Raw genomic sequence first — 26363 nt, forward strand, 5'->3', positions numbered from 1 at the left:
GAGACTTGAGACAAAATCTCAGTCTGTTGCCTAGGCTGGAATGCAGTGACATGATCGTGTCTTACTGCAGCCCTGAACTCTTGGACTCTCAAGCAATCCTCCTGTGTAGCTGAGACCAAGAGCATATGCCACCCTGCCTAGATATTTTTTCCCCCGTTGGAAAGACGGGATCTCCTTATGTTGCCCAGGCTGGTCTCAGACTCTTGGGCTCAAATGATCCTCCCCTCTCGGCTTCCCAAAGTGCTGGGATCACAGGCATGAGTTACTGTGCCTGGCCCATTTTTTTTGTTTGTTTTACCTTTTATACTGTATTTTTACTGTACATTTTCTGTTTAGATACACAAATACCTACTATTGTGTTACAACTGCCTACAGTATTCAGTACAGTAACACACTGTACAGGTTTATAGCCAAGGAACAATAGGCTGTACCATTGCCTAGGTGCATAGTAGGCTATACTGTCTAGGTTTGTGTAAGTGCACTCTATGATGTTCACACAATGACAAAATCATCTACAATGCATTTCTCAGAATGTATCCCTGCTGTTAGGCAATGAATACTGTATTTTTTTCTTTTGTTTAATTTAGATATAACTTGCTCTTCTTTTTTGAGTTTTCTAAAGTGGAGGCTAAGATTACTGATTTTAGATTTTTCTTTTTTTCTAATATATGTATTCACTGCTATAAGTTTGCCTCTAAGCACTGCTTCTCACAACTTTTGAAAAGTATTTTCATTCTCATGTGGTTAAAAATATTTTAAAATTCTCTTGAGATATCTTCTTTGACCCACGCATTATTTAAAAATGTGTTGTTCAATCTCCAAGGACTTTGGGATTTTCCAGCTATTGTTCGGTTATTGTTTTCTACCTTAATTCCACCGTGGTCTGAGAGCCGATGTCATATTCCTATTCTTTAAAATTTGTTAATTTGTGTTTTATGGCCCAGGATGTGGTCGATCATAGCAAATGTTTCATGTGAGCCTGAGAAGAACGTGTAATCAGCTGTCGTTGGATGAAGTGGTCTAAATATGTCAATTATATCTACTTAACTAATGGGGCTGTCAAGTTCAACTATGTGATTGCTGATCTGCCTGCCAGATCTGTCCATTTCTGACAGAAGTGTGTTTAAATCTCCAACTACAACAGTGGATTCATCTATTTCTCCTTGTAGTTCTATCAGTTTTTCCTCATGTATTTTGGTATCCTGTTGTTAGGCACATATACATTAAAGATGGTTATGTCTTCTTAGAATATTGCCCTTTTTACCATTACGTAATTCTTCTCTTTATCCCTGATAACTTTTCTTGATCTAAAGTCTGCTCTGTCTAAAACTAGTATAGCTACTCCCACTTTACTTTGATTAGTGTTAGCATGGTATATCTTTCTCCATCCCTTTCCTTTTTTTTTTTTTTGAGAAGGAGTCTCGCTCTGTCGCCCAGGCTGGAGTGCAGTGGCATGATCTTGGCTCACTGCAAGCTCCGCCTCCTGGGTTCACACCATTCTCCTGCCTCAGCCTCCTGAGTAGCTGGGACTACAGGTGCCCGCCACCATGCTTGGCTAATTTTTTGTACTTTTTTTTTAGTAGAGACGGGATTTCACCATGTTAGCCAGAATGGTCTCGATCTCCTGACCTCGTGATCCACCTGCCTTGGCCTCCCAAAGTGCTGGGATTACAGGCGTGAGCCACCGTGCCCAACCCCCTTTACTTTTTATCTATATGTGTCTTTATACTTATAGTGGGTTTCTTATAGACAACATATAGTTGGGTCTTGTTTTTTAATGCACCGTTATAATACCTGTCTTTTAATTAGTGTATCTAGACCATTGATGTTTAAAGTCATCATTGATATAATTGGATAACCACTATAATTGTTATTGTTTTCTATCTGTTACCCTATTTTCTGTTTCTATTTTTGTCTTCCGGTTTTTAAGTCTTTTATGGTTTTAATTAAGCATTTTATATAATTCCATTTTCTTCCCTTTCTTAGCATATCAATTATACCTTTTTATTTTTTATTTTTTATCTTTTTTAGTTGTTGCCCTGGTGGTTGCAACATACATTTGCAAGTCCAACTTCACTTTCAAATAACACTATACTACACTTCACAGGTAGTGCAAGTACCTTATAATAACAAAATATGCCTAATTCCTCCCACCTGTCCCCGTATCATTGATGTCATTCAGTTCACTACTGAATTGCTGCTATTATCTCTCTGATCATTAAGAATATAAAAAAATAAGTTTTTACTTTACCTTCACTTATTTATTCTCTGATGTTCTTCCTTTATTTACATAGGTCTGAGTTTCCGACCTATATAATTTCCCTGCTTCCTAAAGAACTTCTTTTAACATTTCTTGCAAGACAGGTCTACTGGCAACAAATTCTCTCATTTTTTTGTTTGAGAAAGTCTTTATTTCTCTTTCACTTTTGAAGGACGATTTCTTAGGGCATACAATTTTAGGTTGGTGGGGTTTTCTTCCTCTTAACACTTTAAATATTTTACTACCCTTTTTTTTTTTTTTGGAGATGGAGTCTCGCTCTGTCTCCTAGGTTGGAGTGCAGGGGCATGATCTCAGCTCATTGCAACCTCCACCTCCCGGGTTCAAGCAATTCTCCTGCATCAGTCTCCTGAGTAGCTGGGACTACAGGCATGCGTCACCACACCCAGGTAATTTTTTTGTATTTTTAGTAGAGATGGCGTTTCACCATGTTGGCCAGGCTGGTCTCGAACTCTTGCCCCAGGTGATCTGCCCACCTCAGCCTCCCAAAGTGCTAGGATTAAAGGCTTGAGCCACCACGCCTGGCCTTACACTCTCTTCTTTCTTGCATGGTTTCAGAGGAGAAATTGCAAATAATTCTTACTTTCGCTCCTCTGTAGATAAGGTAGTTTTTTTTCCTCTAGATTCTTTCAAGATTTTAAATTTATCTTTAATTGTTTTGTGTTTTTTAACGATATGCCAAGGTATAGTTTTTTGGGTATTTATCCTACTTGGTGTTCTCTGAGTTCCCCGGATATGTGGTTGGTTGTCTGATGTTAATTTGAGGAAGTTCTTAGTCATTATGGTTTCAAATATTGCTTCTGTTCCTTCCTTCTTTCTCCTTCTGATGCTTCCATTATGTGTATGTTATAATTTTTTAGTATCCCATAGTTCTTGAATATTCTGTTCTCTTTTTTTGTCTTTTATTTCTCTTTGTTTTTCAGTTTTTGGAAGTTTCTATTGCCATATCTTCAACCAGAGATTATCTCCTCAGCTGTGTCCAGTCTACTGATGAGCCCATCAAAGGAAGTCTTCATTTCTGTTATAGTGCTCTTGATTTCTCATATTTCTTTTTGATTCTTTCTTAGAATTGCCACCTCTCTGTTTCTATTACCCATCTGTTCTTGTATGTCATCCAATTCTCCCATTAATGCCCTGAGCATAGTCACCGTAGCATTTTTAAATTCCTGGTCTGATAAATTCAACGTCCCTGCCATATCTGAGTCTAGTTCTGATGCTTGTTTTCAGTCTCTTCAAACTGTATCTTTTGTCTTTTAGAATGCCTTGTAATTTTTGTTGAAAAGCGGACATGATGTTCTGAGCAAAAGCAACTGTGGTAAACAGGTCTCTGGGAATGTGGTGGGAAGGTGTGGAGGGGAGAGGAAGTGTTCTAGAGTCCTGTGACTAGGTCTTGGTCTTTTGTGAGCCTGTGCCCCAGGACTGTGAACTTCATCAGTGCTTCTCATTTTTTCCCCTCCCATCTAGGTGAGAGAGGGTGGCTACAGGGAGCTGGAGTTGGGAATTTCCCTTCCCGCAGTAGGTTAGGCTCTGAAAAAATATTTCGTTCCTGACCACAGGCCTTGTTAAGAACAGAATATTCTGGGGTATTTAAAAATGGTTATTTTTCCTCTCTCTTTGTTGAAAGCACGAGATTTTCCTCTGATATTTTCTGTAAGGACCTCATAGAGCTCCTGGAGGTAAAACTTTCAAAAGCATGGGGGCCCCTTGATGACTGGGTCCCCCTGGAGTTTTTAACTCACAAACTTGTCCACCCTGAGCTTCCAGCAATTCATCAATTAAACAGTTTAAGTTTTCCTACCCTGGCATTGGTTTCTTCCGATTGTTCTGCTTAGGTAACTTGTGATTATCTGTTTTCACCTGTGTCTCCAATTCTAGGGACAGCAGTTTGCCCTGTGACCTCACTTTGCTGATGGATCTAAGAAGAGCTATGGATGTGTCAGTTGTTTAGTTTTTTACTTATTATGATGGAGCAGTAACTTCTAAGCTCTTGACATGCTGGGCCAGAAACCAGAAGTCTTTTTTTTTTTTTTTTTTTAATACTACACCTCTTTCCACATTAATACTATAATCTACTTCAACCTTTGGTAGCACACATTATTTAAACATTAGATATTTACGTTGATTCCAATTTTTCACGATTATAAACAATGCTTCAATGAACAGTCTCACATGCACATTTTTGTACCTATCTTATTTCTTTAGAATAAACCTCTAGAAGAAGAACTCTGCATCAAAGTAATGTCACAATTAAAAAAAAAAATTCAAATTCAAATTTCCTCTTCTAATTTTACAGATTGTTTTCCTTTAGTCCATACGCAGTCAAGTTACCTAAGAAGCATATTGCTTAAAAGAAGATAGACTGAGAAATGATGAAAATAAAAAAATGCGACTTGTGCTTTAAGCCACCCTGACTGGCCTCACAGCTTGTAGTTTGGTAGCACTTTCTTTTTTTTTTTTTTTTTGAGACGGAGTCTCATTCTGTCGCCAGGCTGGATGGAGTGCAGTGGCATGATCTTTGCTTACTGTAACCTCCGCCTCCTGGGTTCAAGTGATTCTCCTGCCACCATGCCCAGCTAATTTTTGTATTTTTAGTAGAGACGGGGTTTCACCATGTTGGCCAGGATGGTCTTGATCTCTTGACCTCATGATCTGTCCGCGTCGGCCTCCCAAAGTCCTGGGATTACAGGTGTGACCCACCACACCCCGTCAGCACTTTCTTAAAGACACTTATTGCTATACATATCCTTTCAAATGAGAGAGATTTTGAATGAAGTGTGTGGCTGTACTTCAGGAAGACAGCACAGAGTGACATATTTTGACCAAAACTACCTTGGCTCTCTGAGTCAAGGAGCCTAGGAGATCAAGTGCTTATTTCACCTATATGGCCAGTCAGGACAGGCAGTCATCTGAAACCCTTGCCACAAATTCAGATGTACCTTCCACAGGGTGAGTAGAGGAAAATCATGTAGGTGAAGAATGAACCAAAGTCATCCACCTCAGTTATGTCAGGCTGGACCACCTTCCAGCTGGTATCTCAAAGGCAAAAGGCTTGGACTTTCCACCTTCCTCAGCTGCCCATGACTCACGCTGGATGCCCCACTGTTTTCTTACCAGGATCTACTGGAAGGCTTTTCAGCAAACACCATGAAAGGACTGATTAATACTTTCAGTCTCACATAAATCTACCTAAGGAACACAGGGAAACTGTGTTGGAAGTAGAAAAGGAGGGACTTCAGGCTAAACTCAGATCCCACCAGACTCATGAGATCTTCTCCTTCAGAATTAATGTTCAAAACGATACAGGCTAGAATGTGGCTCAGGAAAACCGCAATAATGCTGCTGAGAGTCTAGGTACATATACCATATGTTTCTGGATTTCCTGCAAACATTCAAGACAGGAAACACACTTCTGAGCTGGTGTGATTCGGAAGCTCCAGCACAACAGTGCTATGCGTTAACACAACCAAGCGCATGCCAGAAACACCACTCATATCCAAGTGCAACTTGAATTAGTTCCTTTCACTAATCTTCCCATCTTGAATCTCACAAGGGAGCTATGGAAAACAGCCGGCTATATACCTGGATCCTCTTCTCCTCTCTAGGGAAACTTACATTTCGTAAGTGTACTAAGTCTTAATGTTGTTTCTCGATTATTCTGTAGATAGAAATTGTGGTTTGTGAACACAGATTTAAGACCTGGGTTTCAACCATTTCAACATCAAGAGATATATCTATTATTTTTCCTTCCAGGAAAAGAAGATTTTATACCAGATTTCATCTATCAAACAAATGTTTATTCATAAGCACATTTATTTCACTCATTTTTCAATTTAAAAGGGCACATTTGCCTGCCAATCAGAGCTTCTGATAACCAGTGTTTCCACAGAGTTTAGAACTCATATGAAAGTTGATGCTTTTATTCTGAGAAATTGTTGACTTTCATCTTGACCTTTGAAATTTTAAAGAAGAGCCTGCAAAACTCAATTATTACTTTGCAAGCCAAAAATGTAAAAATTCTGAAACAAATGCTTGATCTTTCCTCCTTCCTTTTGGTGTTACCTAACCTATGTGTCTTCAGGGCCCCCTGCTAGCTCCCTCCCACCCACTCCACAACACACAACCAGCATTGTCCTACCCAAGAATAGTTAGTTCTTACATTCCTCTACATCAGAGGTTCTCAAAGATGAACATGCGTCAGAATCACCTGGAAGGTTTGTAAAAATACATCTGGACTTCGTTTTGAGTTTCCGACTGCAGCTGAGGCCCCAAAATTTGTATTTCTTGAAAGTTCCTAGGTAATGTTGAGACTGCTGGTACAAGGACCACCCTTGGAGAACGGCTGCTCTAGATCAAAAACCTATCCTCAAAAACAGGCAAAACCTATATATGGTGATAAGAATCAGAATAGAGATGGGCCTCTGGCTCTGCTGGAGTAGGGAGGGGCAGAAGATTATTGGAAAAGGGCTCCAGGGAACTTTCTGGGGTGAAGGAAATGTTCTATATCATGATTGGGTGTTGATTACACAGGTGTATAATTTGTCAAAACTTGTCAGCTTTAGATCTGTGCATTTTGCTGATGTAAATTATACCTTAATGAACTAAGTTAATTTAAAAAGTACCTCCCCTTAGAAAAATCTGTAATTTATTCAGCATGAGGTATAAGTGGCTGAAAATTATTCACTACCTCTCCCAAGGGATACTTCATAACTTAAGATAGTGATTTCCAACTTGTAGGGATTCTACCAGGGAAGCAATATAGTATTTGCAAGATGTAGGCAAGTTCATATGCAAATAAACCCTGTGTCAATCAATCAATATCTCTAAATCAATTACTAACACATGGAAATCTACATGATACTACTCCTTGAGTTTCTCCTCCTAAAAACTTGTTTAAAAAATCTTGTAGCTGGCTGGGCGCTGTGGCTCACACTTGTAATCTCAGCACTTTGGGAGGCCGAGGTGGGTGGATCACGAGGTCAGGAGTTCAAGACCAGCCTGACCAATATGGTGAAACCCAGTCTCTACTAAAAAAACAAAAATTAGGCAGATGTGGCAGCACATGCCTGTAGTCCCAGCTACTCAGGGACTGAGGTAGGAGAATCACTTGAACCGGGGAGGCGGAGGTTGCAGTGAGATGAAATCATGCTACTGTACTCCAGCCTGGGTGACAGAGCAAGACTCCTTCTCAAAAAAAAAAAAAAAAAAAAATTCTAGAATGAAATGATATAATGCCCTGGATTTGCTTTAAAATATCTCAATGGGAGAAGAAAGTTTTGGGAAAAAAATTAAATTTTTCCTTTAGCCTCACCAGTGACAACCATTGTTTTTGTTTTGAGAAGTGTTAAATGTTCTTTATTTGATATTACATATAAATCACATTAAAATGCCTTTCGATAAGTAAAAAGAACCATTTTAGATACAGGGAATTCTAATTAGATTGGCATAGTTAAGACCAAAAATATAAAGTACACATTGCTACTTTATCTTCAGCCCTTGCCTTTGATGCAAATGAATACAAAACACAAGTGAGTCTTGCTTGGTTCTGAGACAATGAAGGAATTTCCCCAATATTTAAACATATTCACATAACCAGTTATATAAATCTATATGTAAAACCAATCTCCAATAGATTTTAAGATGACATTCACCATCTTTGTGAAAAGTTGACCATTACTAGTGAAGTACAATCCTATTTTAAAAGGGGAATAGTGATAGCATTTACTGGATTGGAATTACTATTCAAATTCAAAAAACTGAACATACTCATTTAACCACAGCCAGTCTCAGTTAAATCAGGACTGCCCAACATAAATATTCATCAGTCACTCATGATCTGAGTTCTGGTATATGAGATTTATTAAATTATGGTACACATAAAAAAGTCATAAGACATTTCTGTTTTGTAATAAATAAGCAATGGCCAATTAGTACTTGTTAGTAGTTTTTTTGAGATAAGCTATCAAGTCTGCCCTTTCTGCCTTCTTAATGCTGGCGAAGATCAGTTTTGTTCCAGGGATATACTTCTAACATGGTTTTTACTCTTTCAGTTTTACACACATACACACAAATACATACACACAGCATTACGCTATAATATGATATAACCATTTTGGTTTGTAGCTTGTTAATTTAACATGATATTGTGAAATCTTCCCCTTATCAACAAATATTTGTATTTTAAAATTTTATTGTAAATGACTACATATTATTCCATTTGTATGGATTTACCATAATGGGTCCCCTATGGTGGGACACTAACTCTGTTTCCATTTCTTCCTTACTAAATAATGAACATTGTAACATACCTTTATACTGAGGGAGTTCAGGAAATGCCACCCAAAAATATGCAACTCTGTTTGGCAAGCTGATTACTTCAAACCGAGGGCACGTGGGGGATAGAAGACACAGGCAGAGGCTTTCCCTGGGCTTCCCTTTTCTGCCTAATGACAGATCCTTCAAAAGGAACACAGCTGTCATTAATCCCCTCCCCAGGAATTTCATTAACCAGAGAAGATTTACTCCTATCACAGCGGAGGACCTAGACAGACTTTGTTATACCTACTTTTCTGAGGGTTCATTCATCTCTCCCCAAAATCATTTAATCTCCCCTAAATTGTCTACATTCCCCCACCCCTGGCCCATCAAACTCCACTGTGAATACCCAAAATCCAGTAAGATTTAGGAGCTTATATACTTTCTTCATAGAGCTTATTATGTACCCTCTCCACCCTCTTCATAGAGTGTATATAAGCTCCTAAATCTTACTGGGTTTTGGGTATTCACTTTTCTTTCCTGTGATGCCCTGTGCATATAATAAATCAGTACACCTTTTTTCTTCCTATTGATCTGTCTGTTGTCAATGTTCATAGACTCAGTTACTGAGCCCTCACAGCGTAGGAAAAGCTTCCTTCCCCTACAGTACTAGCCATGCTAATATCCTTAGAATAAAATACTCAAAGTACTATTGATGGATGAAAGGGAATATGTAGTTTTTAAGCTTCTGATAGGTTCTGCCAAGCTGAATATGAGTGTTTAAGAATTTACACTCAGGCTGGCTGGGTGCAGTGGCTCACTCCTGTAATCCCAGCACTTTGGGAGGCTCAGGCAGCAGGATTGCTTCAGGCCAGGAGTTTTGAGAGCAGTTTGGGCAATATGGCAAGATCCCATCTCAACTAAAAAATAAAAAATAGCCAGGCACGGTTCTGTGTGCCTGTAGTCCTAGCTACTGAGGCAGCTGAGGTGGGAGGATCTGTTGAGTCCAGGAGCTGTAGTGAGCTTTGATCAAACCACTGTATTCTATCCTTGGTGACAGAGTAAGATCCTGTCTCTAAAAAACCAAAAGAATGTATATGCCTACAAGTGGCATATAAGTTTGCCCGTTTCCTTTCAGAACACTGAGTGCTATCATTCTTTGTAAACTCTGACAATTTTACAGGCTGACAAAGTGATTTCTCATATTAATGCGCATTTTTTTTTTTTTTTGAGACAGAGCCTTGCTCTATCGCCTGGACTGGAGTACAGTGGCCTTATCTCAGCTTACTGCAACCTCCATGTCCTGGGTTCAAGCAATTCTCCTGCCTCAGCCTCCTGAGTACCTAGGACTACAGGCATGCGCCACCACACCCAGCTATTTTTTTTTCTTTTTTTTTGTGTGTGTGTTTTTAGTAGAGATGGGGATTTCACCATGGTGCTCAGGCTGGTTTTGAACTCCTGGCCTCAAATGATCTGCCCACCTTGGCCTCCCAAAGTGCTGGGATTACAGGCGTGAGCCACCCTGCCCGGCCTAATGCACATATCTTTGATTGGCAAGAGAGTTGAATATTTATTGACCAATCGTATTGCTTCAAAATACTTCTCTATTGTGGTCTTTATCTTTTCCTTTCAATCTAGTAAGATATCTACATATATCTATATAATAATCCAGGCTAGGTGCGGTGACTCATGCCTGTAATCCCAGCACTTTGGGAGGCCAAGGCAGGTGGATCACCTGAGGTCAGGAGTTCAAGATCAGCCTGACCAACATGGCGAAACTCCGTCTCTACTAAAAACATAAAAAATTAGCCAGATGTGGTGGTGCATGCCTGTAGTCCCAGCTACTTGGGAGGCTGAGCCATGAGAATCACTTGAACCCAGAAGGTGAAGGTTGTGATGGGCCAAAATTACACCAATGCACTCCAACCTGGGTGACAGAGCGAGACTCTGTCAAAAAGAAAAAAAAGAAAAAAAATACCTAATAATCCATTGCCTTATTTTCCCATATTCATAACCAATTAGCCTAGTACTATCAAATAATCTGTCCACCCTTTTCCCACTATCTTGAAGTTTCACTATTCTTACCATATACTTATGTATATTGGGTCTATTTTGGTGTTTCCAGTCTTTTGCATTGAAGTACTGTCTGTCTGTGTCTCAGTGCCAAACAACCTCTTTTGCTATCTGAGCCTCTTACATCATTGAAATAATGGCAATAAGTTGATAAGACTGAAGCAAGCAATGGGGGAGTTGCAAGTGATGAAGCTGCAGGGAGGCAGGCATGAGTTCATGAAGGGCCTCACAAGCTAGGTAAAAAGTCTGGAATTCGTCCAGAGGAGAACAAGGAACCATTAAGGAGTTTAACACAGAAAATAACATGATCCCCTTGGCGGTATAGAAACACTATTTGCAGTGTAGAGGATGCATTGAGGAAACATGCCTGGAGACTGGAGGACCAGTGAGGAAGCCATTTGAGCTGTCCAGGATAGCAGCACAGGAGCCAAATGAGGTGCAGAGGGCAGGAACTAGGTGGATCTGGGAGATACTGAGAAGGGAAGTTTTTACAAAACATTTAACTGAAACGTGTTAGGGGTGAGACGAGGATCAGGGCATAGGAAGCTGAGGGATATGAGTATAAGTTTGGGACTTGTGGATTTTGATGGGCCACGAGCAATGTCCATAAGTAGCTGCATATATGGAATTCAGGGGTCTGGGGAGGAGATTAGGCTTGAGAAATGATTTGAAATTAATGGGCATTTAGATGAAACTGAAGCCTTTGAAGTGTTGAGCGAGTGAGGGGAGATGAGGGTGAAACCACCTTTGCAAAAATTATGACAATGAGAAAAATCTGCCATAGGAAAATTATGACAGTGAAAGAAATCTGATCTAACCGACTCCATCTTGCTTCTAACCTACAAACTGCCCTTGTTCACTGCTGGGTATAGGCCAAACTAACTGCGAAGGATTTATAGTGTAACGTTGAAACAAAAACGGTAACAGCCCCTCCCTGAAACAACCCCCCACCCCCACCCCTGCCACTTGCCTGGGGACCAGACTGCCTTTGCAAAACTAACAAAGTAGCCACAAGATTAGAAATTATGGCCCAGGAGACATGTGGTCAGAGGCCTCAAGGTTCCTATCCTCCCCCATTGCTCCTATGAATAATATCAGTATTGTAAAACCTAAGATTGGTGTTTGAGATATTTCTCAGACTCTGTATTCTGATGGACCAGCTGGTGCCACCCAGACCACTAAACTGGCTCATCTGGTCTTGTGGCACCAACCCAGGAACTGACAGAGCAAGAGGACAGCTTCAACTCCCTATGATTCCATCCCTGACCCAATCAACCCACACTTCTCATTCTCTTGCCTGCCCCCTACCCGTCAAATTATCTTTTAAAAATCCTAGCCTCTGAATTTTCGGAGGCTGATTTGAGTAATAATAAAACTCTGGTCTCCCATTTAGCTGGCTCTACGGGTATTAAACTCTTTCTCTATTGCATTTCCTCTGTCTTGACAAATTGGCTTTTTCTGAGCAGCAGGCAAGAGGAACCCACTGGTTGGTTGGTTACAAGGGGAGATGAGGACCAGGTCAGAGCCCAGAGGAAGTCAGCAGAGAAAGAAGAGTTCACAAAGGACATCACTGTAGCCAGACATATACAAAGAAAACCTGGAGCAAGACAAGGCAGAACATATTTCAAGGAAGTGTGTGGTCAAGTACTTAAAACTTCAGAAACAATAAGCAAAGGGCAGGCTGAGAAACGGCCATGATATTTAGCCACAGAGAAACTACCAGTAGCCTTGGTGACAGTAGTTTCACTTAGGTGATAAGGCGGAAACCAGAAGGCAGTGGATGGAAGAATGAATGATGGAAGGTGAGATAAGGGAGACCGTGAGTGCAGAGGATTTTGAGGGCTATGAAAGGGAGGAGAGAGATGGAGTGGTAGCTAAAGGGATACGGAAATATGAATTATATATTAATAATTAAATAATTAAATTAAATAAATTTAATTTATTTAATATGATAAAAAATAAATAATATAATAATCTAATAAATTAAATAATTCATATTTGATGAAAATATGGATTATGAATAAATAATCACTTTCTTTGTTTAGCTCAGAGGCAAGAATAAATAGTCACTTTCAGCTGGGCACGGTGGCTCACGTCTGTAATCCCAGCACTTAGGGAGGCCGAGGTGGGTGGATCACCTGAGGTCACAAATTCAAGACCAGTCTGGCCAACATGGCAAAACCCCGTCTCTACTAAAAATTTAAAAATTAGCTGGGCCTAGTGGTGCGCACCTGTAGTCCTAGCTACCCAGGAGGCTAAGGCAGGGGAATTGCTTGAACCCAGGAGGCGGAGGTTGCAGTGACCCAAGACTGTGCCACTGCACTCCAGCCTGGGGGACAGAGTGAGACTCTGTCTCAAAACAAACAAACAAACAAACAAACCAATAAATAATCACTTTCTAAACAGCTGCAAGTGGTTTTATCTGTTCTGAGTCCTTAAAATAATTCCCTCCTTTCTGAAATGCAAACTCCTTTCACTTGTCCTATAATTCTTCTCTGCTTGCTTAGTCCCCAATTGATCAGTGATGTGCTGATAAATATTAAATATTAACAACCAGCTCTCTTGGGGAGGGGAGAAATTGCTTGGGGATGGGGGAGGGAATGGCTGTTGTGCAGGTAATTGACAAGGTCTGAGGCAGTGCACAATAGACAAGGTCTTGATGTAATTGCTGGCTCACAGTTCTAGATAAATTGAAACTAAAAAAAGAGCCTGAAGTAATTGAAGATGAGTAAAAAGATACATGCATGAAGATGTTCAATTGTGGTATTTATTACAGTGAAATCCATGGAATTACCAAAACGTCTAATAACAGGGAATGTTTAATTTATAGTACATTCATATAATGGATTATTATAGCCATTAAGAGTCACCCTTTGAAGCATATTCAATGTCATGGGGAGATATAAATCTATATCTATATAAATGAGAAATAAACAGAATGCAATTTTTTATGTTGTTCATATAATCCCAATTTAGTAAACTAAATAAACCATGTCCGGAACACAAAAGACTGATGCTAAAATACTTATATTAGGGAAGACTGATTATGAGAGACCTTAATTTTCTTTATACTTTCCACTAAAATGACCACATATTCATATTTATAATAGAAAAATCTATTATAACTGTAAAAATGGAGCTAATGACATTTATCTCATAGGGTTGTTACTAGAATTAAATGAACGTATGCCTTTCCCAGTGCCTACCACATGCCTGGAACTTAATAAGGTCCTGAATAAAAACAAGCTCCATTTCCCATATAAATAGTTGGAGACTGATGGTCTTTTGAATGGCCCTGAATAGATCTTCAAGTAATGATGGTAATTGAATACCCATTGTCCTTAAACCAAATAAAGCCAACCACACCATGGCTAAATTGGAATTGAATGCCACCTGGGGCCATGAAAAGGGGAAAAAGAAAATGCTCATAAAAAGATAAAACCAGATATGAACCTGTATTTGCCCACTATTGACAGAGCAATAATGGTCAGTGATGGAGGCTTGGTTCAAGGTGAGAAGAAGCCAGTAGAATTGGGAACACAGAGGATTACTGACGGATTCTCAGGGTTGGGCTCTGGTCCATGAATGCAGCAAAGAATCAGTTTAATTTGCAATGGTGATTTGCTGGAAGGTTCTCCTTTCCCTGACACAGACAAAGGTTCCCCTTGCCCTAACACAGACAATGGCTGCGTCTCTGGATCTGTAAGGATATCTTCGTTGTAACAAAAAAGAACTTCTGTAGAGAGCAGGGGAAAGCACAGATCCACATGTAACTACGCTACCATTCTCACACGCTCTACTTTTGGTAAGCAGGGCTCCCTGGGAAAGTTTTCTTCTAAGCCAACAGGGTAGGCTGACCGTATAGTTTATCACCCATATAAGGACACTTTTGAAAATGAGTAGCACCCTGGTTAATAATTACCAGCACAAGAAAGAACAATACTGAGCAAATTGGAAGGCAGGGCACCCTAATATGAGCATCGTCCATCCCGGCCCAAACAGCAGTGCCTGTGAAGGTAAGATATTCAAGAGTAAGAAGAAAGGAGCATCTCAGAAAACAAAAAGCCTATAGAGTCTGGGTTTGAGTCCTTGCTTCCCTGCTTACTTTGGATAAATTACTTAACTTTGTTGTGCCTCAGTAACTCATCTGTAAAATCTGGATAATAGTAAATTCCTGCAGTGTTGTTGTGAGGATTAAATGAGTGAACACTGGGTACTATAGCAGGTGTTAGCTATTACTATTTTCCTCCTGAGGTTGAGAATCTGAAGCAAAGCCCACAGTTAGAGCCGCAGCCTCAGGGTCAAAAAAAAGTGGTGGAGATGTTTGCATCAGGTTTAGCTGGATCTTGAGACTTGCTGCACAGGATTGGGATGGGTGGGGACAGGAATAGGAAGGTGCGTGGGTGAGAGGTCTCATCTGCATCTCCCAGGAGCTGTGTCACTTGAGACAAAGCACCAAATCTCTCTGTTCTTCAGTTTCCTCATCTGAATAGAGAGAATAACAACACCCTGCCTACAGTATTGCCTCGCTGATTAAATGAGATAACATTTGTGGGAACACTGAAAAAATACAATTTTGGAGTTATATAACTGTAAAGCTGCTCAATAATTTTTTTTCTCGTTTTTTGTGTGTTTTAAGGTATTATTTATATAAATAAAATTCATCAGTTTTAACTGTACAGCTTAGTCAATTTTGCTAAATGTATCCAATTGTATAACCACCACCACCACCACAATCAAGGTGTAGAACAATTCTCATAAACCATATTCTACTTGCCTTTGGCCCTAGACACCCTCCCCTAATCCATACTACCCCAAGCAACTATTAAGCTACTTTCTCTCACTGGTAGTTTTACCTTTTCTAGAATTTAATTCAAATGGAATAATATAGTATGTATATTTCGTGTTTGACTTTTTTCATTTAGCTTAATGTTATAGAGCTTCATCCATGTTTTTGCACGTATTAATATTTCATTCTTTTTATTTCCAAATACTAATCCATGGTATAGATATACCACATATTTTGATCCATTCATCAGTTGATGAACATTTGAGTCACTTCCCATTTTGGGCTTTTATGATAAAATTGCTATGAACATTTGTGTACGCATTTTTGTGTGGTCATACACTTCTCTTGGATCAATACCCAGGCATGGAATTACTTGGTTGTATGCATATTAGCTGTATGCATTATAAATATATATATATGCATATTAAACTTTGCTGAATTATTTTGAAAGAAATTATGGGTTGATTTATTGAAAACAGTATAGCATCAAGGTGAATAAACTGTACTATTAGTATCACTTTATGTTGTTAGAGTTATGTGGTGCTAGATACTAATCACAGTCATAGCTCATACTTATTGAGGTGTTACTCTGTGCTATGCACTAGCCTAAGTGGCTCACTTGTATTATCCTATTCTGCCCTCTTGACAACTCTATGGCATGGGTTCTAATACTATTCCCAAGGCAAGTAAATGGTAGAGCCAAGATTCAAGCCCAGGTATTCTGGGTACAGAGCCCATGGTTCTAACCTATTGTGTTCCAGGTGTTTCCTTTGAGAACACCTTGGTTTAGCTCTGATTCACTTTCTTGTCATAAACATGGGGCTTGGAGGAATTTGCATAAAGGACAAGTTTGGGGGTTCCTGATCTACTGGACTGCACCACTAGCAGCCACAACGATTTTCAGAAAATGTTCAAAACATGCATCCTAGCTGAGAACCGGTTCTATAATGGTTTCCTGTTTCTCCTAAAAATTCAATCCAATATTCTCACCCCTGCATATCCAGCTCTTATCCCAACCTGTTCAACCCGGTCTTGGATCACTCTCTCTCACCTGAAACCATCTAGGCTCACTGTTTTCTCAAACACACCAAGCTCTTTCCTGCCTGCTGTCTGACATGGCTATGCAGCCTGGTCTCATCTCCTAGACCCACAACAGGGCCAGAGGACTGGAAAATCCACAAGAGATGTGGTGCACTGCAGAGGAAACCTTTTACTTGGGGGAAAGAGAGTTAGGAAGAATCACCCATATTTTACCCACTGCTGGGACACTGGAGTCAGCAAGCAGCAGACACAGGAGTGTGAACATGGCACACCCAAAATATTGAAGAAGGCCCTGTTCTAAGCACAGACCCTGGCCTCAAGAACACCCACGTAAAAGATAAAAGACAGGCTAAGAACAGACACATAGAAGGGAGATATTTCAAAGCTACATAAGAAATGCAATAATGCATGTGCACTATTAAAAAAAATCAAAATATACAAAATATAGAGCATGAACTATAAACATCTCCCTTCAGTCTCACTGCTACTCCCTTTCTAGGGTGTTTCTCCTTCAGATGTCTTTTTTTCTTGGGGGGAAATTTCACACACACACACACACACACGTTTACACATATACACAAAAATAAGTTTTTTAAAGAATAAATTGGATTATACTATACATATTCTGAGACCTGCATAATATGTCTTAGAAGATTTTTCATGTCATAGCTGTCACTCTGCCATAGACTGAATGTCTGTGTCCTCCCAAAATTCATATGTTGAAACCTAATCCCCAGTGTGATGCTATTTGGAAGTGGAACTTTTGGGAGGCGATTAGGCCATGCTATGGTTCGAATGTTTGACTCCTCCAAACTTCATTGTTGAAATTTAATAGCCATTGTAACAGTATGAAGAGGTGGACCTTTAATAGGTGGTTAAGCCAGGAGGGCTCCACCCTCCTAGGTGGAACTGGTACTATTATAAAAGGGTGAGTTCTGTTCCTCTCACCTTCTGCCACGTAAAGAAGGCTCTTGCTAGATGCTGCCACCTTGATATTGGACTCATCAACCTCCAGAACTTTGAGCCAATAAGTTTCTGTTTATTATAAATCAGCTAGTCTCAGGCATTCTGTTATAGCAGTACAAGACAGACCATGAGGGTAGAAACTTCGTGAATGGGACTAGTGCCCTTATGAAAGAGACCTCAGAGAACTGCCTCACCCCTTCTACCATGTGAAGGCTCCACAAGAAGAGAGTTATCTGTGAATTGGGAAGTGGGTTCTCACAGACACTGAACCTGCCAGTACCTTATCTTGGACTTCCCTGCCTCCAGAACCGTGAGACATATATTTCTGTCATTTGTAGCTACCCCATTTATGTTATTTTTAAATAGCAGCCTAAACAGAAATTGGTAACAACAAGTGGGGGTTTGCTGTAACAAATACCTAAAAATGTGGATTCAGCTTTGGAATTAACAGGTAGAAGTTAGAAAAGTTTTGAGGTGCTAGAATGTTTTAGGTGCTTCCTCTGCAGTGCATCACATCTCTTGTGGATTTTCCAGTCCTCCAGCCTTAGTGTTACGGGTCTAGGAGATAAGACCAGGCTGGGTAGCCATGTCAATGTCAAGCATGCTAGAAGAAGACTACATTGCCATGAATGGACCATTGAGGGCAATTCTGGTGAGGGCCCAGAAGGAAAAGAGAGCTGTAGAGAAAGTCTTCATCTTCTTATACAATACCTAAATAACTCTGGACAGAATGCTGGTAGGAAGATGGACAATAAAGGCCATTTTGCTGAGGTCTCAGATGGAAATGAGGAACATGTTGGTGAATATCAGCAGAAAAGGAATGCTTGTTATAAAATGGCAAAGAACTTGGCTGAGTTGTGTTTGTGTCCTAGGGTTTTACGGAAGGTAGAACTTACAAGCCACGAAATTGAATATTTGGTTGAGGAAATCTCTAAGCAAAGTTTTGAAGGACTGGCCTGGCTCCTTTACTGTTGCTTACAGTAAAATTTGAGAAGAAATAAATGACTTAAAGATGGAATTGTTAAGCAAAAAGGAACCAGAACTAAAACATTTGGAAAATTCTTAGCTTATCGTTATTGAAAACAATGAGAAAGCCTGTCTTGGAAAGAACAGCATCACGGCCCTTTCTAAAAAGGCAAATAACAGACTGTTACTAAGTGGTGCTTGCAGGTCCAGAGGCTGCCGTAGAACAGCATGTAGGCAGATATCTCCAAGTCCATGCTCACAGATCATGTGGACCCTCACTGGATCAGCAGAGGCTTAAGAATAAAGCTGTCCCCGGGCACATCTAGCCCTGGGCACACATGTATGTGTCTGCAAGGAAGGGCTTTGAACTCCTCACATTTACCACACGTCAGAAAACCAAACCACAAGTCCCTGACCACACCGACAGGTCCAGATGTACAGCCCCAGTTCTTCTGAGTAGCACAGAAGTGGAGAAGTCTGTCTGGGTTGCTGGTGCCCACGGCCCCAGGCCACAAAGACACCACAGAGGTATCTGCCTTTGGGGCCAAAAGACCCAGTGGCAACATTTCTCTGGCTGCCCAGACACCTGGCATTCATGGAAACTGGCTGTTGGTGCATCAGGACTGGTCTAGCCCACATTTTTGGAGCAGAAGACCTCAGGTCTGAGAAAACAAGACCTGATGCCCACCCAGGCCTGGGTGTGTGGGTGGCAGGAGAGAGGGCATCACTGCTTACCATGTGGGAATTATTTGGGCTGCCCTCTGCAGCCACCTCAGCCTTGGCCAACAACTACTCAAGCCCCCAAGGATGTGCTGACCCAGCCCACTCTCCCAGAGCTCCAGTACAATGGCTCACCCACAGCTAGTCTCCCAAAGCCATTGGGATCTTTAGACTCCTAGCCCTTGCTACCCCTGTTCTTCCTGTCCGCAATGTCCTGTCCTCTCTTCCCTACCTATTATCCCCTCAACTTATCCATCTCGAATGCCACTGCTTAGGAAGTCTCCCTAATAACCTTTCTCCTTTGTGTCATGGAAAAATATTCCTCTCTTGCCTATCCCGATACACTGTTACCTCCTTGAGAGAGGGGAGGAGTTATCTATCTATCTATCTATCTATCTATCTATCTATCTAATCATCTATCTATCATCTATCTGAAGCACCCACAAATCTGAGCATTGAACTTTGCCTGACCCTGGACAAATAAACGAACACATAAATGACTGACAGCAGGTCCACGGTAATGAGCTCAGAGGCTTTCACACTTCCCTGGGAGACCCTGAACTAAGTGTTCTCTATCAGCTGTACCAACCAATGCAATTAACTGGTTCCAATCTGGTATTACAGCTGGAGAATTTCCCCAAAGTTATTCCTGAGACACCGGGCCTTCTCCAGGCAGTCCCGGAAATTAGCTCCTTTCAAAAATTCCTGATCACTCACCAAGACAGGGGAGCATCCAGCTGTCTTCTTAATGACATAAAGGACGGGAATAATTTCACTCCTGTTTTCAAGGGCAATAGAGGCAATCATAAAGTATGCAGGGGAGGAGGAATGCAGTACTAAGAAGGTGAAGTGGGCTGGGAAGAGGGAAGCAAGGCCAGACCTGTCTTAGATCAAGAGAAACAGAAGCATACACTCAGTGGAGGCTTTCAGGGCAACAGAGGGTCAGAGGAAAATCAAAGCCTCCAGACCCCAAGCTGCAGACCCCACAGACAAGCTGCCAAGAGCAGCAACGCCAGAAGACCCAAGAGGAGGCAGCTTATTTCATCAGAATCCAGTCGGTTAAAAATAACTTCACTTATTAGTTTAAGTGAGATCACCACAGGGTTGGAAATTCACTGTCAGTGAAACAAAAATACTGAAAGGAAACTGAGAAAAGTCTACATTCACGATGAACTTTATTTCTATAAAGAAACACAGGAGGAAGCTGCCTGAACGAACATTCCACAGGCTCTGTTTTCCTTCTGGGCTCTTTATGAGGCACATGTCTGCCGTTTTTGGAATTAGCACTCTTCATTCTTCCAGTCTTGCCAAAGAGAAGCAGCTTAGCGCCATGCAGCATCACGGGGAAAAAGGCAAGCTTTGGAGGAACACTGCACGGGGGCATCTGCTGAGCTGGACCTCACCTACACTCACACGGGAACCTCACGGCACAGCCTGTTCTCCTCTGCTTCCGCCAAGGCACTGCACCTTCCTTGGGCAAACAGATTTCCCTTGTTGACTGTGCTGTCAACAAAGGCTCTACTGAGGAAAAGCAGCAACTCTGCTGAGAAGGGCGGAGGGCCCTGCAGGAGCCGTTTACAGGCTCTTTCTAAAGGAGAAAAGGCAGAGGGGCAGGGATAGAACTCTCTCTGAGTAACTGTGGGAATCCATCCTGCTTTTCTGTTAGGCCCCAGGAGAACAGTCCTGTAGTCCTCGTGCCATCTCCGCATGCATTCCTGCGTCCTCTTCATGGCTCACCTGAAGCTTCCTCACCAAGTAGGCCCAGCAGGACCAAGGCTCCTGTCTTCCCTGTAACCCCTGCCCTGTGCAGCTCTTGCCCAGGCTAGGCTAGGGCGAGCTGCTCTGGGATACAGGGCCCTCGAGCACTGTAACAGCGATGAACCACACATAATGCCCGCTCCTTTCAAATGGCATCCAGTCTTCACACACATGCCAACAGGTGTCACGGGAGCCTCAGCACATGCCTCATCTAAAGCCTGCCATTCTGCTAGGCTCATGCATGGCCATGATGAGCTCAGGAAGCCCAAAAGCCGACAGCAACATGGATACTCTGCCTCTGGAACACATACGGACAGTTCGCTGCCGAGTTTTCTGGCGGCGTGCCCTCGTTGTGCCCGGGTCTCCACACCCTCCCATTCCACTGGCTCTCTCCAACCGGCTCCCCATGACTCAGTGTTATTTTGTGTCTTAGGTTTATTTTTGTCTGCTGCTGTTGTTTTTGCTGTTTTTGGAGGAGTATGTAGACCATTTGTTGTTGTTGTTGTTGTTGTTTGAGAGAGACATAGGGACTCACTCTGTTGCTCAGGCTGGAGTGCAGTGGCATGATCATAGCTCACTGCAGCCTCAAACCCCTGAATTCCAGAGATCCTCTCGTCTCAGCCTCCAGAGTAGCTGGGAATACAGGGCGCGCCACCATGCCCGGCGAATTTTTTTACTTTTCAAAGGGATGGTTTTTAGGGACAAAGGGTATCATATGTACAACTTACTCTCCAATGGTTCAAAAAAAATTATAGATACACACATATATACATATTCACATATGTATATATACATATCTTGCTATGTTGCCCAGGCTGGTCTCAAACTTCTGGGCTCAAGTTATCCTCCAAAGTGTTGGGACTACAAGCATAAGCCACCATGCCGGCCTGAGCTTTTTGCTTTTTTTGTTTGTTTGTTCGGTTTTCTTTTTTTTTTTTTTCTTTCTTCAGACAGTCTTGCCCTGTCACCCAAGATGGAGTGCAGTGATGTGATCTCGGCTCATCGCAACCTCCACCTCCCGGGTTAAAGTGATTTTCATGCCTCAACCTCCTGAGTGGCTTGGATTACAGGCATGCGCCACTACATCTGGCTACAGCCTGAGCTTTTTGAGATTTTAAATTTTTATATAATTTCAAAGTTATATAAACATTATAAAAGCAAGGAACCCACCCTTCTTGCAGGTTCACCAATGTGTTTTCATCTTCCCATTTGCTTTATCATTCTCTTCTCTCTCTTCCTCTCTCCATACCCCACACACACACACACGCATACATGTGTGTATACATATATATGTGAATATGTATATATGTGTATCTATAATTCTTTTTTGAACCATTGGAGAGTAAGTTGTAGATAGGATGTCCCTTCATCCCTAAAAACCTTGGTGTGCATTTCTAAAAACAAGGATATTCTCTTATATAACTACAGTACAGTTATCCAAATCAGAAAATTTAAACGTTGATACAATACTATTATTTAATTCATGATCCATATTCAAATTTCATCAATTATAACTATTTTTTCCTAGTTCAGGATACAATCCAGGATCATGAATTGCATTTCATTGACAAGTCTTTTTGGTCTATCTTAATCTAGAACATTTGCTTAGCCTTTCTTATTCTTGACATTTTTTTTTTTTTTTTTTTTTTTTGAGACAGAGTCTCGCTCTGTCGCCCAGGCTGGAGTGCAGTGGCGCGATCTCAGCTCACTGCAAGCTCCGCCTCCCGGGTTCACGCCATTCTCCTGCCTCAGCCTCCCGAGTAGCTGGGACTACAGGCGCCCACAACCGCGCCCGGCTAATTTTTTGTATTTTTAGTAGAGACGGGGTTTCACCATGGTCTCGATCTCCTGACCTTGTGATCCACCCGCCTCGGCCTCCCAAAGTGCTGGGATTACAGGCGTGAGCCACCGCGCCCGGCCGACATTTTTTTTAAAAGAGTAGGATGTTCTTCAATTTGAGTTCGGTTAATGTTTCCTTGTGATTAGATTCAGTTACACATTTTTGGAAGGAATATGCAAAAAATGAATCACTGAATCAATGTGTTCCTCTGAGTGCAATGTATCATATATATTGAGTTGCCCATGACTAATCTGGAGTCACTATCATGATGTTGACTTTGGTGTCCTATAGGACATGAATGGATGTTCTCAACCTCTGACTTCATGCACTACAGTTGTGGGCAAAAGGGGCACACACTTGCATACACATAACTTGCTCGATGGTCTGTGAGGTAGAAAGCCCAGGTTGGCCTGTTGGGTGAGGAGAAACACATGGTTCAGTTGCCCTTGTCACCCAAGCCAAAGGCCAGCCAACTCCTAGAAGCAAGGGTACCTAGCTAACAGCAGCTGACCACAGACTTATGAAGAAGTCCCACCAAAACCGGCAGAAAAACAGCCAAATCGGTGGTTCACAAAATTGTAAGCTAAATAAATAGTTGCTGTTTTAAGCCACTACATTTTGGGGTGATATGTTAGCTAGCAAAAGCTAACCAATACATCTTGTTTATTGGAGAAAGAAATAAGACTCAGAAGCCCTACGTATTTCTTTGACATTACTGAAGAAAAAATGTTGTCCTGTTTTTCTTCTGGCTCTGTCCTGTCTCCCTCAGGGATATGACCCTCTGTTTATGTTTAGAATTTAAAAGATTATTTAAATTTACTAATGTGGGCCAGGCGCAGTACTCCCAGCATGTCGGGAAGCCGAGGCGGGCAGATCGCCTGAGGTTAGGAGTTCAAGACCAGCCTGACCAACATGGTGAAACCCCGTCTCTAATAAAAATTTTAAAAAAATTAGCCAGGCATGGTGGTGCACGCACCTGTAATCCCAGCTACTCAGGAGGCTGAGGCAGGAGAATCGCATGAACCCGGAAGGCAGAGGTTGCAGTGAGCTGAGATCACACCATTGCACTACAGCCTGGGTGACAAGAGTAAGACTGCATCTCAAAATAAATAAATAAATAAAAATAAAAAATTTACTAATGTGTGAGTGTCTGTCTGTGTGTGTGTGTGTGTGTGTGTGTGTGTGTTTTAAGAAAAAAAATAAACCACAGATACTGCTCTCCCTGGATTTTTTGAAAACCAAGTCACATCTCTCAGTTGCTTGATTGGATCAATGATGACAGGAGACTCTCCCAACACCCTTCCATAGAAACCAGCAGATGCAGAGCCCTTCCTAGAGAGGGACCCCAGAGCAGAAGGCTCTTAGGGATCACCATGACTCTTACTTTTACCAACTCTTCTGACCCCTTTCCTGGAGATAAGGATTTGGTGCCTCTGGGATGCAGTCAGATGATCTGTATTTTCAACAAGTTCTTCTGGTATTTCACACTATCAGGGGAGTCTGGGAAACACTACATTACAGAAGGAGTTCTCAACCTGGGCTGCACATTAAAATCACAGGGGAGTTTAAAAAAACCCAGAACATTTAAATCAGAATCTTTAGCGCTAGCACTGAGGCATCAGTATTTTTTAACACCACCCCCCCGATGAGTCCAGTGTGCAGCCAAGAAGAACCTGTGCTCGTTTCTATGACTGATCAGTAAGAAGCTTGCTTCCCCTTCCCCATTCACACGAATATTCCTTTTTCAACCACACGTGTTTCTGATAACAGAGGTGTACTTATTTGGTGCATACAAAATGCTGCCCTTGAGGCTTCTTTATGATTTTCTCCTCACCACTCAGCTGATTTCCCAATAGGAATTTGAATTTTCCTTACTGTGAACAGTTTCCTAAATCCTATACATTTCCTTTTTGGGAAAAACATATTGTTTTCTTTTCAGCGTACTGTCCAATACGAAGAGAGACTGGAGGGCAAGCTTTGAACATCAGCCGCTGTATCAGATGCTGCTAGGGCTCTACCCATATTCTCTAGACACTTTTACCATTCCCATGCACAGGGACTCCTGGTAGGCACCTTCGCCTCTTTGTTGGAAGGTGGCACTCAGGCTACTGGAACCTTTTGCCTGTGCACACGCAAAAAACAGAAGAACCTCGGAATTTATATCTCCTAAAGCAAGCCTTCACTCATGCCTGACAGGTGTGGTATAACTACTGCAGCTCCCTCACCCCAATCGGAAAAACTGGGGTTACATACATACACTATCTCCAGGGGTTTCCTGAGTGATTGAGCCAAAGTTACCCGGCACCTCACCACCACTGTGAATTTCGCTCAATATTGCACCGATGCTTGACCCCCTTCCCTGTCTTGTCCACTTCCCCACCGTACTATTGGCTTTTCTTTGGAAGACTTCCTGATAAACCATGTCTAGTAAATCCTCACTTCAAGGTTTTCTTCTAGAGAAACCAACCTAATATAGCAACCCCCAAGAGCACACCCTCCAGCACCTTTAAGAAGACTCTGGCACTGACCTTCATCCTTAATACAAAGGGCACTGTATGTGCCACCAGGAACTGGGTTGCTCTCAATTCTCACATCAACAGCTCTCATGATTTGCTGTTCTCCACTTCCTTTGCTACACACGGTTGTTCTGAAACAGACAAAAAAGGCACTGAGTGAGGAGAACTCTGGGTTGAAAATAATAAGGAATAATTCTCTTCTGTTGTCAGCTCCGAATCGTGAGCTCTGAATTCATGAGCTCCGAATTCATGAGCTCTGTCTAAAAGCATAAATCTGGACACATTCTCTGCAAAAAAAGTCTAAATTCAGAAATACAGGTGATGCTTCAGTTGAAGTAATAGGTATCAATTCGAGTTTCAAAGGCAATATATTGTGGATCTCTTCTAGATTATGTTGGTTTTTATTTCATAAAATTCTGCTCTTTTCTTTTTCTCTTATTTTGCTGTTCTTCAAACTTCTTTAGATCTTTAGTTCATGAACCTTCAGCTTTTTTCCTTTTCTAACAAACATTTAATGTTTTAGATTTCCTTCTATAGTTTTCGCAGCTCCCCATGAGTTTGGTTATGTATATTTTTAATATCACTGAGTTCTAAATACATGATAATTTCCATTATAATTTTTTCCCATAATTTATTTAAGGATATCTTTTCTAAAGAGCAAATACTTGGATTTTTAAAAGTTCATCTCACAATCTCTGTTTTCTAATTGGAGCCTCCTGTCTATTTATACTCAATTTAATCATCAATCTAATTGAAATCTGCTTTTTATTAGTTCTGCCCATTCTCTCTTCCTTTCCTCTTCTTTCTTTTTTCCCACTTTGGATTATCTGAATTCTTCTTCTTCATTTTTGGAGGTAGTATTCTCTTTTTTCTCTGTATTGATTTGGAAGTTAAATATCCTTTCACTATTTTCTTTCCCAGAAGTTACAACTTCTTTTACTTATTGAAATGTAATATTACTTTTATCATTGTCCCTAATAATACAACTTGAAATACTTAAAACACTACACATGAATACACTTAAAACACTTCCCACTTATATAAATCATTTTTTAGCATCCAGTGTGACTATTACTGCTTCAGACAATTACATAATTTCAATTGGTCCACATATTTACTCCTTCCATTTATTCCTTTTTGCCTTTCCAGGCTTCCTCATGCAAT

At 41.2% G+C, this 26363-nt stretch overlaps 1 protein-coding gene across 1 annotated transcript in view; it reads right to left on the bottom strand.

Annotated features, from left to right (window-relative positions):
- SUSD5 (sushi domain containing 5) overlaps positions 1-26363 on the bottom strand; it is a 68805-nt gene that overhangs the window by 32188 nt on the left and 10254 nt on the right. The window contains exon 3 of the mRNA XM_025374221.1: positions 25212-25330. Within this exon, the coding sequence (XP_025230006.1) occupies positions 25212-25330 (119 nt within the window). The remainder of the gene's footprint in view (positions 1-25211; positions 25331-26363) is intronic.

The sequence above is a fragment of the Theropithecus gelada genome, chromosome 2 (genome assembly GCF_003255815.1).
Source record: "Theropithecus gelada isolate Dixy chromosome 2, Tgel_1.0, whole genome shotgun sequence".
NCBI classification, from domain to species: Eukaryota; Metazoa; Chordata; class Mammalia; order Primates; family Cercopithecidae; genus Theropithecus; species Theropithecus gelada.